The 15,349-nt window shown below is 37.5% G+C and overlaps 3 protein-coding genes across 5 annotated transcripts; 1 reads left to right on the top strand and 2 right to left on the bottom strand.

Moving 5' to 3' along the window:
• Positions 1 to 1,398: 1,398 nt before the first annotated feature.
• On the bottom strand, positions 1,399 to 3,640 carry LOC111794360 (large ribosomal subunit protein uL6-like). Its single transcript, XM_023676323.2, has 3 exons — positions 3,147 to 3,640; positions 2,019 to 2,141; positions 1,399 to 1,910 (listed from the first exon to the last, which is right to left on the bottom strand). Exons 1-3 carry the CDS (start codon positions 3,519 to 3,521, stop codon positions 1,824 to 1,826), a joined length of 585 nt encoding a protein of 194 aa, XP_023532091.1. The 5' UTR covers positions 3,522 to 3,640; the 3' UTR covers positions 1,399 to 1,823.
• Positions 3,641 to 3,914: 274 nt separating this feature from the next.
• On the top strand, positions 3,915 to 8,668 carry LOC111795897 (uncharacterized). 3 transcript variants are annotated; one of them, XM_023678527.2, is made up of 6 exons: positions 3,915 to 4,198; positions 4,617 to 4,845; positions 5,143 to 5,257; positions 5,756 to 5,874; positions 6,968 to 7,028; positions 8,458 to 8,668. In XM_023678527.2, the coding sequence occupies exons 2-5, from the start codon at positions 4,622 to 4,624 to the stop codon at positions 7,017 to 7,019; spliced, it is 510 nt and encodes a 169-aa protein (XP_023534295.1). In that variant the 5' UTR covers positions 3,915 to 4,198; positions 4,617 to 4,621; the 3' UTR covers positions 7,020 to 7,028; positions 8,458 to 8,668. The 3 variants fall into 3 exon arrangements, with proteins under 3 accessions (XP_023534295.1, XP_023534294.1, XP_023534293.1); XM_023678526.2 differs by lacking the exon at positions 8,458 to 8,668 and adding an exon at positions 7,126 to 7,187; XM_023678525.2 differs by lacking the exon at positions 8,458 to 8,668 and having other exon boundaries at positions 6,968 to 7,187.
• LOC111795896 (membrane-associated kinase regulator 5) lies at positions 8,518 to 9,956 on the bottom strand. Its single transcript, XM_023678524.2, has 3 exons — positions 9,137 to 9,956; positions 8,984 to 9,055; positions 8,518 to 8,876 (listed from the first exon to the last, which is right to left on the bottom strand). The coding sequence occupies exons 1-3, from the start codon at positions 9,915 to 9,917 to the stop codon at positions 8,839 to 8,841; spliced, it is 891 nt and encodes a 296-aa protein (XP_023534292.2). The 5' UTR covers positions 9,918 to 9,956; the 3' UTR covers positions 8,518 to 8,838.
• Between the last annotated feature and the right edge of the window lie 5,393 nt (positions 9,957 to 15,349).

Raw genomic sequence — 15,349 nt, 5'->3', positions numbered from 1 at the left:
TATTTTCTAGAAATGAGATTTGGTCAAACATATTATATTTCAACTTGTTTTAAATTTTAAAAAAAATGTTGGATGGATTCAAGTTGTCAACTTGTATTATGTCATCTATAAATATTCGGTGTTTGGTTGGGAAAAATTATTAGGGAGTTTTAATGCATATAATTAATCGTAGATTAGGGGTATGGTTGGAATTTTAAAAATATAAATATCGGTTAATAATTTATAAATAAATGTACTTACATTTTTATTTACTTATTTAATAAAAAAATACACTTTGTAATACAAATGTATATTAAAATCTTGTATTCTTTGTAAGGGTGTAGATGGTGAGATCCCACATTAGAACGAAACATTTTTTTTTTTTATAAGGGTGAAAATCTCTTCCTAATAGATGCGTGGTAAGTTTGAGCTGTTACAAATGATATTAGAGTCAGACATAGAGCAGTATACCAGCGAGAATGCTGACCCCCCAAAGGGTGGAAGATGAGTGAATATCTGCGGTAGGTTTGAGCTGTTACAAATGATATTAGAGTCAGTCACAGAGCAGTGTGACAGCGAGAATGTTGACCCCCAAGGGGTGGAAGATGGGTGAATATCTGCGGTAGATTTGAGCTTTTACAAATGATATTAGGGGCAGACATAAAGCATGGAAGATGGGTGAATATTTGCGGTAGGTTTGAGCTTTTACAAATGATATTAGGGGCAGACATAAAGCAGTATGCCAGCGAGAATGCTGACCCTCAAGGGGTGGATTGTGAGATCTCATGGAGTAGTGTGCCAGCGAGGATGCTAACCCTCAAGAAGGTGAATTGTGAGATCCTACCTCGGCTGAGAGGAACGAACATTCCTTACGAGGGTATGAAAACCTCTGCCTACAGATATGTTTTAAAACATGAGGCTGACGCAATACGTTACGGGCCATGTGAAAATTTCTCCCTAACAGACGCGTTCGATATCGTGAAGGTGACAGCGATACAACAATACGAAGTAAGTTAAAATAGACAACCATGAATTTTTTCAAGCCAATCTTTTGCGCTTTGGCCATGAACAAAGAGAGCTCCATTAAGTAATCTTCTCTTCCACCTCCGACTAGCATAGCATAGCTCGAAGTCCTTCACACAACTGTGAAATAAAGCTTTCCTGTTATAACACTATTACAACAGGTTGTTCAAAAGGATTTTCCGTTCTTCCATCAAATATTCTGCTTTATTCTGGATACTCGATTTTAAATACCTATAGACTCGCGGTTTCCTTACTGGCTTCAGGCATATTTTCTTACAACTCTGGGTGTATTTTTCTGTCACCATTACAGGAATCACATCATAATCAAGCACAACGACTAGCCAATCATTATATAAGCAAACAATTCATTAGAGCGAGAAATACATTACAAATAGCTTGGCAGGAAAAAACGGCTTTCTATATATGACAAAACGTGAACTTGGTAAGACACCAAGTATGAAGTCAACAAACGCAAAATTGCAAAATTTATGGCCAAAAGGAAAAAAGAAGTGAATCCACAAGCACCAATTTTGCTTCATCGTACCATACTAACTAAAAATTGAAAAATTGACCGAGCATCTCACCCTTACAAAGAGGAACAAAATTAGGTCTCCTGGAAATATAAACCAAACAATGAAAAACTGGCATTTCCTCTATCAGACATCAGCGACGAACTAAAAAGCTTGTGAATTTGTCTACAGCACATACTTATCCCTCCAAAAACCAGCTTCCATGAATTTCTCTACTTATGAAACATAAAATATATAAAATGAAGTTATCTCCAAAGGCCAAAGCGTGGTTGAACAAAACTACTAGATTCTTCACTCCTCTTCGAAAACAGTTCCCTTTTCGCTGACATAAATACCATCAAGGAATTTCCGGATGTCTTTGTTCTTGACATGGCATTTCTGTCACCCAGAAGAAAACTAGTATAAGACTACAGATTATGACCTGTACAGGCAAAGAAGTTTTGCAAGCAAGAATAAATCACAAAGTGGCGTGGAAGAGAAAGGGACCTGGTTTATCAAGGCAGCAGACCGAGATACAAGCTCTATATCATTACCATCCAAGACTAACTCATCTTTGACCTTCTCGGATCGAACAATCGATACTCCGTCAAGCATATCCACCTTTCGCACCTGTTTTGCAGAGAAGAAAGACTTCACATCCATGCATCATATAAATAGTAACAAATGTACTTGCAACAATTGTTAATAAGAATGAAAATAAAAAAGAGGACTTCTTAATAAAAGTTATTTGGAGTACATACTTGTTATGTTTATATAAATGTTTGAATTTTATGACAATTGGACTTTGGATGAAATAACCAAAGGACAGTATTCAGTGTATCTATTTCCTTTTAATGTAATCAAAGTAGTATTAACTACATTTTTTGTGAGACTCAAGTAAAGAAGTACATGAATAAAGAGTGATCATAAGGATAGAAAGTTTGAGGACGACTTCAAATAATTGAAATTACTATCCAAACAAACAAAATACACCTTTTTTTAGTGGCCCCAACTTTGGAATATCAAAGTTAATCATGCTTGAGTTAGAGAAATTCAACTACTAAGCAATTATTCTACCAAGCATGTAAGCGAGAAAAAAGCATATTAAAAGAACCCAAACTGGCTTATGGGGATTAGTAGTCTTCGTTCTTAGAAGCGACAAATAGGTGGTGATGTAGTGGGAGATGTACAAGAATGTATCATCAACTGTCGAATCTAGATTCCAAATCCTGACCGTGGGGAGTTCTTTATTTTCAATTCAACCTTGAGGAAGATCATTTTTTTTTATTTTACATACCGATAGTAAAATAGAAAAAACAATAATTCTCCAAAAAAGTGCTTCTGCTCTCTAAATGACATAATGTGTTTGTTGGTGCTGATGTCAAACCATAGACATTGTGGAAAATCAAATCAAGTAAAGACAATGTACAAAAGGAGGAAGGACAATGAATGATATTGTCAAGCTAGGGCTTTCGTCATGAAGTAGTTACAAAATTAGTCAACCAGTTCATCTTAACACCTACAAATCGATCATTTAACATTCAATTATGGTAAAATTCCAAACGCAGCAGTAAACATGAATTCAGAATACAAATAGTGAAACTTATGACAATAAAGTGGGGTTAAGAGTTATACCTTTTTCTCACCAAGAAAGTTACGGATCTCGATAGACTTGTTGCCGCTGGTGATGCTAGCATTGATCGGAAAATGAGCATAAACAAACCGCATCTTGTAACGATAACCCTTGGTAACACCAGTGATGAGATTCTCAACATGGCTAAGTGCAGTACGAATGGCAGCCGAAGTCTTCCTGGAGCCGAACCATGCATCGATCTTGAGCTTCTTCTTTCCAGTTTCCTCTTCGGTAATCAACTGGAAATCCAAATTCAAATGCTTGAAGTTACGAATGAGTTTTCCCCGAGGGCCTTCTACCTCTATGATTTTGGCGTTCACTTTGATCTTCACCCCCTCGGGGATATCCATAGTTTCCGATGAGAGGATCGTCTTCATCTTTTCCTAATGCAAATCTCTCTCTCCCTCTCCCTCTCCCTCTCCCTCTCTAGAGTTGAGACGGCGACGGCGACGGCGACGGTGACGGCCGATAATGTACAAAAACCCTAATTGGGGAAATGGTGAAGATTTATAGCGGGAAGTCTTCGACTGTGTTTTTTAGGGTATTGGAAGTAGAGATGGATATTAGGGTTTTTCTTAATTCTTTGGAGGCCCGTATTCATCAATATTGGGCCTCCTAGAATATCGAAATGGGCCCATATTTTTAAGTAATAAAATGGGCCCAATTTGAATGTAATCAAAATTGGCCCAACTTCAAATTGGGCCCATTTTGAGATTAATGAAATTACGAATTAGAACGATTAAAAATATATTTAAACCTTTATAATTTGGCCTGAAATGAAACAAAGAGATCAGTTTCGACTTGGCGCGCAGCGACCGATTACTAGAGAGCGATTAGCATATCATCGGAAGAGTCTTTGGCGCCGTGAAGCTCCGATCTGCTGCCGTTGTCGCCGGTAATCATTGCTTAACCGATTAAGAATTTGGTCATTGTATCCATCGCAGCCTCTTTTCTGCCACCTTTGCTCTCAGAGGTTTCATCTTTCTCGACTCCGTTGATTCTCCTTCTTGAATTTGTCACCGTCCAGCTCCATCACGAACTCTCTCCAGTCTAGGTACGTTCTCTGCATTGAGTGGTTTGTGGAAAGGCTAAAAGGAAATGCATCTGTTTCTTTAGGTCGAGCCATACAGATTCTTGCTGAATTGAATCCTGATCTGATTCGCCTTAGATTTTACACATTGGCGATTTTTGTTTTAATCTCTATGAATTATAATTTTTCCAATTTATTATTTTCTTCCGCTTTTCTGGATTAGATCCCATGTATTTATTGTTTTTCTTATCACCTCCCTTGCAATCCTACCAGAGAAAACGAGTCAGGTAAATGAAGAAGCGGGGAAGAACTGAACTCTTTGTTGCTTTGCTAGGCTACTGATTGTAGAGTCGAGTGAAAATGTTGGGAGTTTGGTCAGATTTTCAGATTTGTAGACCATTTTCGTATGATCATTGTTTTGATTCAATTTAGTCTTTCCCAGGAACCATGCAGTTCTTTGGTGGGTCAGAGATTAGCCCTTCGCCTCCGGTCCCAACAGCAACTGGAAATAATGTGCATATGATGTATATTTTCAATAGGAGTGGAGTTTGCTTGTTTTACAGGGAGTGGAACCGGCCTCTTCGGACATTGAATCCCCAGCAAGACCACAAACTTATGTTTGGTTTGCTCTTCTCTCTCAAATCCTTTACTGCCAAGATGGACCCAACCAGGTTTATCTTTCTTCCTTCACTAGGAAATTACTTTGGTTTTTGGGGGTGCCTAGTTAAAGGAATGATCCAACAAGATGGGAGATTGATACGAACCATATTTTTTATGTCTTAGTAACTCAACAAATCCAGTGCTCCTTGATGGTCTGGTGGCAATAACTAATATCAAATTTAATTTGATTGTAGATTTAGATTTCGACTTTTCCAAGTCTTATCTTATTGAGAAGAGATGAGCTTTTTTTGGGAGTTAGATTCTGAATTTGAAGTGATGGCCTTCTTTTTTTTTCTTTTTTGGTATAGTGCTGATAAAGGCAATCTTGGAGTGCCTCAGTTGCCTGGCCAAGGTTGTTCATTTCACAGTTTTCGTACAAATACTTACAAGCTCAGTTTTACTGAAACTCCATCAGGGATAAAGGTTATTTCAACCTTCCTCTCTCTGTTCTCTTTCATATTATCCGCTGTAGGTTCATGCATGTCTACTCGAATTGTTTAGTTAAATATCTTGCTATATCACTTAATGAAACTAATGTTTGGTTTATGTCATTTTGTAAATTTATTCATTGTTATTATCATCGTTATTTGACAAGGCAGAACAGGGCTGGGGTCTTTCTTCTCTACACTTTCTTCTTGCTTTTCTGTCTTGTTCTAATAAAGTTCAGTTTCCTTGGTGATAATTAGTACTTCCAATGAACCTCCTTTTTGTTTCTTGTTTTATTCTTGAAGAGTTGAAGTTGGACACTTTGAAGAAGCCCCGTGAAGCTGCTGTTTTAAAATTGCTGCTTTTGAGAAATAATTAACCTGTGGTGCAAAATGGGGATCCTTGCCTTGAACTATAGTGTTGCATTGCTTGATTGATAACTTAGTTTAAAGTTCAATTTTGTTTAAAATGATGGATTATTTCTTTTGTTTTCAGATTATCCTGGTTACCCATCCTAGAACCGGTGATCTAAGGGACTCATTAAAGTACATATACAATTTGTATGTTGAATATGCAGTGAGAAATCCGCTCTACAATCCAGGAACCACACTCAGGTAAATTGTTAGACACGATTGATGCATAATTCCTACAGACCAACTGTAGTAATTTAATCCAAAGAAACTATGTTTGAAGTCTTGCAAAACAAATTCAATTTCTTTGATGAATTTGAACTTTGTAATGCATGCGTTTATTAGTTTCAGTTTACAAATGATCAATGACGTCAGGCATTGAGAAACTTTTATTGGTGCTTGCACCTTAGCTGTAAATTCTTTGTCTCAGAGGTCCGTTTAGGAACCTTTTTTTTATTCTCTAGATTCTCTCGTTAGGCTAAATTACAACTTTAGTCCTTGGGGTTTGGGCTTGGGTTCAATTTGATTTCTATGATTTTAATATTTCATTATAGTCTTGTGGTTAGGTTTTTTTCTCCCATTTTTCATGTGGAAAAGAGAGACAATAAGTTTAACTTTACCCATGCCTAAAGTTTAATTTGGGTAAAAAAGTAATAAAAGAAGTTGGGTTGGGTGAGTATTCAGGTAAAGAGTTAACAGGTTTGTGTAAAAAAAAAAAAAAAAAAAAAAAAGGTTTTGGGGACGGGGGTTTTGAAATATGAAAGAGTAGGCGACTTAAGACTTAGGTTGGTTGCACAACTTGCTTTCCTCTATTTTTGACTCAACCACGATACAATCAACAATTTAACCTTTAGATATGCCTTATATTGAATGGCAGCTCACCGCCCTTCGTTGCCCCTTTCAAAGAAAAAGAGTTGTGGAAGAAAACTATTAACACCTCATAATGGTAGAGACATTTATGGGAGATTTGACAAAGTTATATGGACTATGATGAAAATTTTAAAACCATATAGTCGAAATTGAAACCAAATTCAAACTATATAGACTGAACTGTTAATTTCAACCCTTTTTTACCTGAAAGTTTTACGTTGGAGGATATATATCCCTTTCTTAACTTTTCCTCTACTTCTTTTCACAAAAAAATTTAAACTTTTCTACAGACTTAACCCCCCCTCCAAACATTCCCTGCTCGCTACGGTATAGTTTCTTTTTAATGAAAATAAAGTTATTCTTGTTTTTCCTGGCAGCTCAATATTGACACTATCTTTGATTAATAATTTGATTTGGCTTTCTGTAGGTGTGAGCTATTCAATACAAGTCTTGACCAATATGTAAGGAGCATATCATAGAAATCAAAGGTAGCTGACTGCTCTGCCATTTTAGTTTCATTCAAGTCGTCATATGCTTTCTGTCTCTTGTTGATGAATGAATGCGATTTATTGAACAATGGTACAGTTGCAGGCCATTAGAACCTCCTTGTCGAAAAATTCCTACCTTGGAGTTTATTTTTTATTCCATTGGTTGGACTCAAGATAGTGCACCGGCATGACTTTCATTTTTTTTTTTTTTTCGTTTCTTTTTTTTTTTCCCTCATAATTTTTGTGGTGACTTATGGTGTTGCGATAGTGGTGGAAAGAGGTCTTTTTTTAAAAAAAAAAAGGAATTCTAGTACAAATGTTTGCTGCTCATGTATTATTTGCTGCAATTGCAGCTATATTTCTTGTTTCATCTACTCACATACATACAAGGAGTCCTGTGTAAAAATGTAAAGGTTTAAAACGGGAGAAGATTATGTTAAATTACCTTATTAACCGCTTTCACCTTTCCATTATCTCTTCATCAATATCTTGTTATTTGTTTCAACCCTAGTATGCACCTCCATTAAATAATGCTAGTTTCTTTTTCCTTTTTGAGAATTTGATATTTGTAAGTGTCTAGGCCAACTTGTATACACCTCAACTAATCTTAGAAGACAATTTCCTACTCTTATTACATTTAGTTGTCAAGGAAACTCATTGGATATTGATTCCTAGGTTGGTGACTACCTTAGTTTGAAACTATTTTGTCTAAGCCATTGACTATTTATCACTACCCTCATTGATCAACAAGCCAACCACACGTTGGTTTAGGAAGTTTGCCATAGTGTTAACTCTTCCTTTGGGTTCCCAAGTCATTAGGAATAGATTTTGGTCCCTTTAAGGTTGATAGACCTTCATCTCTTGGTTCAACGATCAACTCTATCTCCTGATATTTATCACACTGTCTCCCAATGAAGTTAATAGGATTCCCAATGAGGCATACACCAACTTAAGGAAAATCAAGGTCAAAATTGAGGCCCCCATGGTCTGTTGACGCTTTAAGTCTGTATTGTGCTATGCCCACGGCTGTTGTGTTGCACTGCTGTGGTAATGGAAGCTAGATCTCTTTCAGTACTATAATTTCGTAACGTGTTTGTTTGGGCTAAAAAAAGATGTCAATGTACAACCATCATCCATTAGGTATACAATGTCGGTAAGCAAGTAACATAGCAGAAAACCGTCGACACTGGATTTGGATTTGATGTCAATATTGAATTGTCGATGCATAGGTTTGATGGCATACTTTTGTGTGGTAGTTTTAAATTGTATCATTGTTCTTTTTGTATAGGATTGTATCATAACTAAGGCTGTATATTTTCGTTACAACATTTTCATTGTATCATAAAAGTATTAACAAAATATTACTAATATGAAACTGACATTAATACTAAACAAAATGGTAATTTTGTGGGTGTTTTGATTTGAATAGTTACTAGTTAGTGATGATTGAAATGGGAAGATGGTTTGAGAGACTGAGACTGAGAGAAAATGACAAAGGGAAAGACTGCACACTGAGATGGAAGACATTGACAGACAGTGAAGAAAGGGAGAAAGGATTCCCTTTTTCCCTCTCTTTTGGTTACTAGTTGGAGTTTGCATCAGACAAAATCCAGATTTCTTTTGAAATTGGTTCTTAATAATTATGACCCTTTTCACATTCCAACCCTCAAAACCAAACCCATTTCTTCTCTTCTTCTTCTTCTTCTTCTTCTTCTTCTTCATGGCATCACCCAAAAATTTCCCCCTTTACAAACAAAACTCACAAATTTATATTCTTTCGTTACACTGTTCTTCCTCTTCTGGGTTGCTCTCAAATCCCTTCTTCTTTGCTTTCTCTGAAAGAAAAATCTGCCAAAATGAAAAGAAGAAACCCAAATCATTATCAGTTTTGAATATTTCAAGCTCTGTGTTACATAATCAATGGTGGAACTGGGAACTGGGAATGAGTAGTATACCTTTACAAGATAGACTTCTTGACCTTTCTTGTGAGGCCGCTGTTTCTGACCTTGAGAACAATAAAGGTTTCTCTGACCACGAAAATAAATTCAACATTAGTGGCATTTTCGCGATTGTTCGGCATAATTTTGGTCTAAAAAGTTGGTTTTTACCTGTGGATGCGTTGAAGGATCTTTTACAGTGTAAAATGGCGCTTTGAATCCCGTCGTGTTGCTGCAACAACGAATCATCTCTTCGGTTCAACGGAGGCGCCACCGCCAATCCACCGGTCGCTGACGCCGATTTGCTCTTACCCAGATGCTTACCTACCAACCGAATCCCCGCCGGCAGGCCATTATCGTGCTTTTCTCTCGCCGGAGAATCCACTGTCGTCGACAGATTGTCGCTGTAGTCAGTGGGTTTCTTCAGAACCTTAGGCTTAATGAGCCTCAAATACTTCTGTACTGCCTCCTTCGAGAACCGTCTCGCCGTTGTCGTCGTTGTCGCCGGAGCCTCACAAGGGTCGGCTGGAAAAACACCTCCGATCCTCCTGGTACTGTTGTCTCTAGAAAGATTCGAGCTCAAAACTCTGCGTTCTACTTGTTCTGTTCCGCCGGGTGCTCTGTTTTTGGCCATTGATCTCTGTTTGTTGAAGATGGAAACAGGGAACTTGGGGGCCGATTTGAGAAGCTGAATAGGGGAGTGAGGCTTGGAAGTGGGTTCGATTGGAAGAATCTTCCGTTTGGAAATGGAATCGGAACAGAGGTTTATGTGTTCGCCTAATTTGGTGGGAATTTGAGGTCTCTGTTCTGGGCTGTGAATATCGCCGGCGGAAACAGAGAGAAACTCGAGATCGAAGAACGAATCTTCCTCTTCATCTCCATCTTGTTCTCGTTTCTGCTGTTCATCGGCGACGGAAAGTTTGAACAGCCTGCGAAAGGCGAGGGAATCCATGGTGGGAGGAGAGAGGAGGGGTAAAAATGGTGGGGTTTTGGTGGGTTTTATACAGAGATTTGGGGTTTAGTTTCTTCAATGGAGGGATTTTTGTTTACAGTAATTGGAAATCAAAATGTAGTTTGGCAACTTTAAGAAGAAACAGAGGATGATGTAAGCTTTTTTTCTTTTTTCTTTTCCTTTTCTTTTTCTACCAATATTCTTTTTAAAGTCTCCCAATGCTTTTTAGTTTTTTTTTTCTTTTCAAATTTTATTATGATATCTTTGAATTTGTGAATAATGGAGTGTCAAATTCATGCTCGTTTAAGACGTGTTGTCCGTGATTGCATGCATATGACAAACCTTTTACTTGATTTCACATTGTATTGTTTTACGATTGTATTTTATGTTTATGTGATTATTTAGCTCTAAATCATGTCTAGGTTTACGAGAATTGAATAGTATTATATCTCCTAGTCGTCAACTCCTCTCACCTAGATTTTATATGATTGTTTGGCCAATCATATCTAGGCTCGACTTAAATTGCCTCAAAATGTATTAAAGGGGTATACAACTAGTTAATTTTTATTACTCCGTTTCTTCAAGTCTCTTTCAAAAATCTCTCTATCCTCGAAAATCTTCTCAATATGGGGCTAAAGACTTGAACATAGATTGCTTGACCATAGCGACACAAACCTAAATTGACTTGACTCACTTAGTGTTGGAAGTGAGTGTTGTATAATTTCAAAAGCCTGCTACTAAGAAAAGTACAATTGTGACATGCAATATGCGATGAGGGATACGGAGGAGTCTTTGCATGGTGTCACAACCTCAACGAGAGAAAGTAGGCCGTTTGGATTTGAAATTGAACACCCAAGTTCAAACCAATTAGCCAAACTGGTCCCAAATGATTATGAATCGAGACAGGAACTCGTAATTTAATGTGACTTTAAATAATGGAGGCAATGGTTTAATTTAATCAATTTCCCTTCATTTTATTTTTAATTATAATCAGATATTTCAAGTCACTTATTATATCACTAAATTAATTAATTAATTTTTTTTTTTTAATCAGTGGTGGGAAAAGGAATGATAGAATTGGATAAAAGAAAAATAAATAAATAAAAAAGCTTCAATTTTTCAAAGTCAATTTGATAACCTCACCTACTCAACTCGAACTCTAATTATTCCTTCCAAGTTGCCATTTTTTTAAAACATTATACATGTCGGTATGGTAAGTTATACCTACATTTAATCATTATCGTTCATAAAATATGATTTAAATTTGTTATTATATCACCAAGTCAATTAGATTATTCAAATAAACTCAACCAACTCATTAACTCAGACATATCATAATCGATAAAACAATGATCATATGTTAGCTCGAGTAATACGCTGCTCAGACAACGATTTTAAGTCAATGTCGTATTTCTATGTGTCTAAGTCAAACTCTATAATAAAATTTTGCAAGTTGCAACCCTTTTAGTTTGAATGTGTAAGAGCGGAAGCCTTCCTCTACGCTAACAAATATTAGTTTCTTTGGGCTTTCTTGACCTTTCCTTTCAGACTCTCTTTCAAGGTTTTAAAACACGTCTACTAGGAAGAAGTTTCCACATCTTTAGGGGTCCAACGTCCTTACTGTCATACCACCCGATATACTATTTGTAAGCACTCAAGCTAAATAATCGAAGCAAAAAATAGAGGGAAAGGGAGAAGATGACAAGAAACTTCCAAAAAGTGGAAAGAAAAATAAGGCATAAGGAGAGAGAAAAGGGCATCCCATCCCACAAGCAACCCTTACATACCTCACCTTCCCCCATACAACACATCAATGGAGATTTGCTTTAAAGGATACAAAAACCATCCCTTAAATAACACCACCACCTCTTACCTAAAGGATTCTTAAAGATTTCAATAATTACGAGAAAAGAATCCTCCCGAGAGAAAGCTCGGAAGGGAAAATTCAAAGACAATATTTGCTAGTTGTGAGCTTGGACGGTTACAAATAGTATAAGAGCCAAACAACGAGCGTTGTGCCAATGAGGATGTTCAACCCCTTTTGCCCCAAAGGGATGAATTGTGAGATCCCACATTTAAGTGTGTGGAAACCTCTTTTTAGTGAACGTATTTTAAAACTTTGAGCAGAAGTCCAAAAGGGAAAACCCATCTCTCTCTAGTAAACGCGTTTAAAATCTTGAGGGGAAGCTCAATATCAACTAACGATGAGCTCGAGCAATTATAGATAGCTTGCGTTAAAATTGCAGGTATAAATGTGCCAAAAAGGTGAAAAAGTGTGCATGGGCTCACAAAATTAGGGTTTATGCATAAAAAAAAAAAATCTCTTATTTTGGGGCAAAGGAAAAGCAAGTAAAGATGGCAGATGCCAATGCCATTCCATTTCTTCCTTCCTTAAGGATATGCATGAGAAATGCATGAGCCTTTCCTTCTCTTACCAAACCCGAACCGGATGATATATATCAATTACGGTTAAATTATACTCACTCTTGTGACTTAAAAAGATCATCCGATCCCACGAAACTTAACCGTCAATATTACATATTCATTATGCAAATTTGTCAACAAAGATATTAATGACACGTAAAACTCTAAATCAATATTTTTTTTCTTATTTTTTTAGGTCATACTTTCGACCATACAATTTGGTGTCGGGTGCCATATCTATGAATTTATAGAAAAACTTAGGGTTTTGACTTTAAAATGAGAAATATATATATATAATTACATTACTTAAATGAAAAATCAAAGACATTTGAATTATTTAGGACAAACCAAACTGGATGTAAATAGACATTTGCATGTGCATCATTAAAAGCTTGGTTGGAATTAATTAAAGATGACCAATGTATATGAATCACATGTATATATATATATATATATATATATATATATCCAAAAACCATATACTATATTTTTCTTCCAATTAATCGTATGTGGACTATTTTGCTTATTTTCCTTTGATAAAGACTATTGAAAATGAGAGGATTTGAATTTTTAATCTATGCTTTTATTTAATACCAATTAATGAATCTTTTTGACCAAAAAAAAATAAAAAATAAAAATGATATATACTTTTGTAACAGCTCTGCCCACATTTTTATAAAGAACGTTTCGTTTCCGATGTTGGCACATTGTCTAGTGTCTGACTCTGTAACGACCCAAATCCACCGCTAGCAGATATTGTTCTCTTTGAGTTTTCTCTCTCGAGTTTCCCCTTTAAAAGGGGTCTGCTAGGGAAAGGTTGGTTTCCACACCCTTGTTAATGGTGGTTTGTTCTCCTCCTCAACCAATGTGGGACATCACAATCCACCCCCGAGGGGTCTGCCAGGGAAAGGTTTCCACACCCTTGTTAATGGTGGTTTGTTCTCCTCCCCAACCAATGTGGGACATCACAATCCACCCCCCTTCGGGACCCATCCTCCCCAACCAATGTGGGACATCACAATCCACCCCCCTTCGGGACCCAGCGTCCTCGCTGGCCCACACCCTTGTTAATGGTGGTTTGTTCTCCTCCCCAACCAATGTGGGACATCACAATCCAATCCACCCCCGAGGGGTCTGCCAGGGAAAGGTTTCCACACCCTTGTTAATGGTGGTTTGTTCTCCTCCCCAACCAATGTGGGACATCACAATCCACCCCCCTTCGGGGCCCAGCGTCCTCGCCACAATCCATCCCCCTTCGGGGCCCAGCATCCTCGCTGGCCCACACCCTTGTTAATGGTGGTTTGTTCTCCTCCCCAACCAATGTGGGACATCACAATCTACCCCCCTTCGGGGCCCAGCGTCCTCGCTGGCACTCTTTTCTTCCTCCAATCGTTGTGGGACCGCCCCAAATCCACCCCTTTAGGGCCCAGCGTTTTTACTAGCACACCGCCTCGTGTCTACCCCCTAGTAGATATTGTCCTCTTTGGGCTTTCCCTTTCGGGCTTCCCCTCAAGGCTTTAAAACGCGTCGTCTGCTAGGGAAAGGTTTCTACATCCTTATAAATGATGGTTTGTTCTCCTCCCCAACCAATGTGGGACATCATAGACTCTAAGTTTTATGTTTCGAGCTTCTTCTCAAGGTTTTAAAACGGTCTATCAAGGATAGATTTCCACGCCCTCGTATGTTTTTATCGTAAGTGGGGCTTGGTTGTTGGTGGGTATGTCTCATTTGGCTGTCTCTATTTGACAATGTTTTAAAAAATGGGTAGCCTTTTTAAGAATCTATACATCATTGCTTGGAAGAAAATATCAAAGCTTTTGGTTTAGTGGGGTTTCTATGTTTAGTGATTAATTGTGTTCTTAATCTTGATGGGTTGCTTTCTAAGTGCTTTCCACATATTTCAACTACCTTGGAAATTAGGGTTTTTAATTTAGCTTTCATGTAACCTTAGTCAAATTCCTTAATCATATATGTTTTTGGGTATTATAATGCTTTTGCACTAAACTATTAGAATGTTTAATATATTGGAGGTGTGATTTGATCTCAATTTTGATTCTTTTAAATTTATAACGAGAAACCGTTGTCCTAAAAATTTGAATTGGGATGTCCTGAAACTGACCCGTGGCTTGCTTGGTACGAGTAACATGAGTCTAAAAATCTTATGTGCTCCTTTTCGTAGTGATAACTTTGTTATTTACAAAAGGATTGAATTGCCATTAGTGAAAATACGATGAATTTGCCTCAGGAGCTCGGGTGCCTTCTGCTGAGCTCAAAACTCCGAAATCACAATTTCATCAGAATCAGTATCAATATTAAAACGTGTTTACTTGGGAGAGATTTTCACACCTTTATAAGAAATGTTTCATTTCCCTCTCCAACCAATGTGGGATCTCACAATCTACCAGCTTGGGAGCTAGCGTCTTCGCTGACACACTACTCGGTGTCTAGCTCTATTACCATTGGTAACACAGCCTAAGCTTACCGCTGACAGATATGTTAGGATCGATACCAGTTGTTAGGATCGCACAACAACGCACACGCTCGATCTAGATGAACACAAAGAGAAGGATAGAGAGAAGTTGCAAGGAGAACTCTGGCTAAAAGGATTTTTTATTGATGACTTCAGGCATGTACAACAAGAGAGTACAGAGAATAGAAAAGTACATTTAAGAGCTTTACTGGACGGGATATATATATGGTTCAGTCTACTAAATATAGCTTTACCAGATTTAACCATCTACTATATATAGCTATGTACCATATATAGCTTTACCGGATATAGCCATTGACCAAGCTATAAATACAGGGAGCAGACTCCATAACTCAACAATTCTCCCACTTGGAGACTGATCCTACACCATACCAATTAGGGCTTTGCATAGCTTTAATTTTCCAACATCAACACATTTTGTCAACATGTCTGCTGGATTCTTTGCACCCTCTATCTTCTCCAAACACATATCGCCTTCTTCCACTAACCTGCGAGTGAAATGGTACCGTCTTCTAAT

Source organism: Cucurbita pepo, chromosome 5 (genome assembly GCF_057944985.1).
Source record: "Cucurbita pepo subsp. pepo isolate OVF chromosome 5, ASM5794498v1, whole genome shotgun sequence".
NCBI lineage: Eukaryota > Viridiplantae > Streptophyta > Magnoliopsida > Cucurbitales > Cucurbitaceae > Cucurbita > Cucurbita pepo.
The sequence above is the reverse complement of the archived record's forward strand: the minus strand, read 5'-3'. Positions and strand labels throughout refer to the sequence as shown.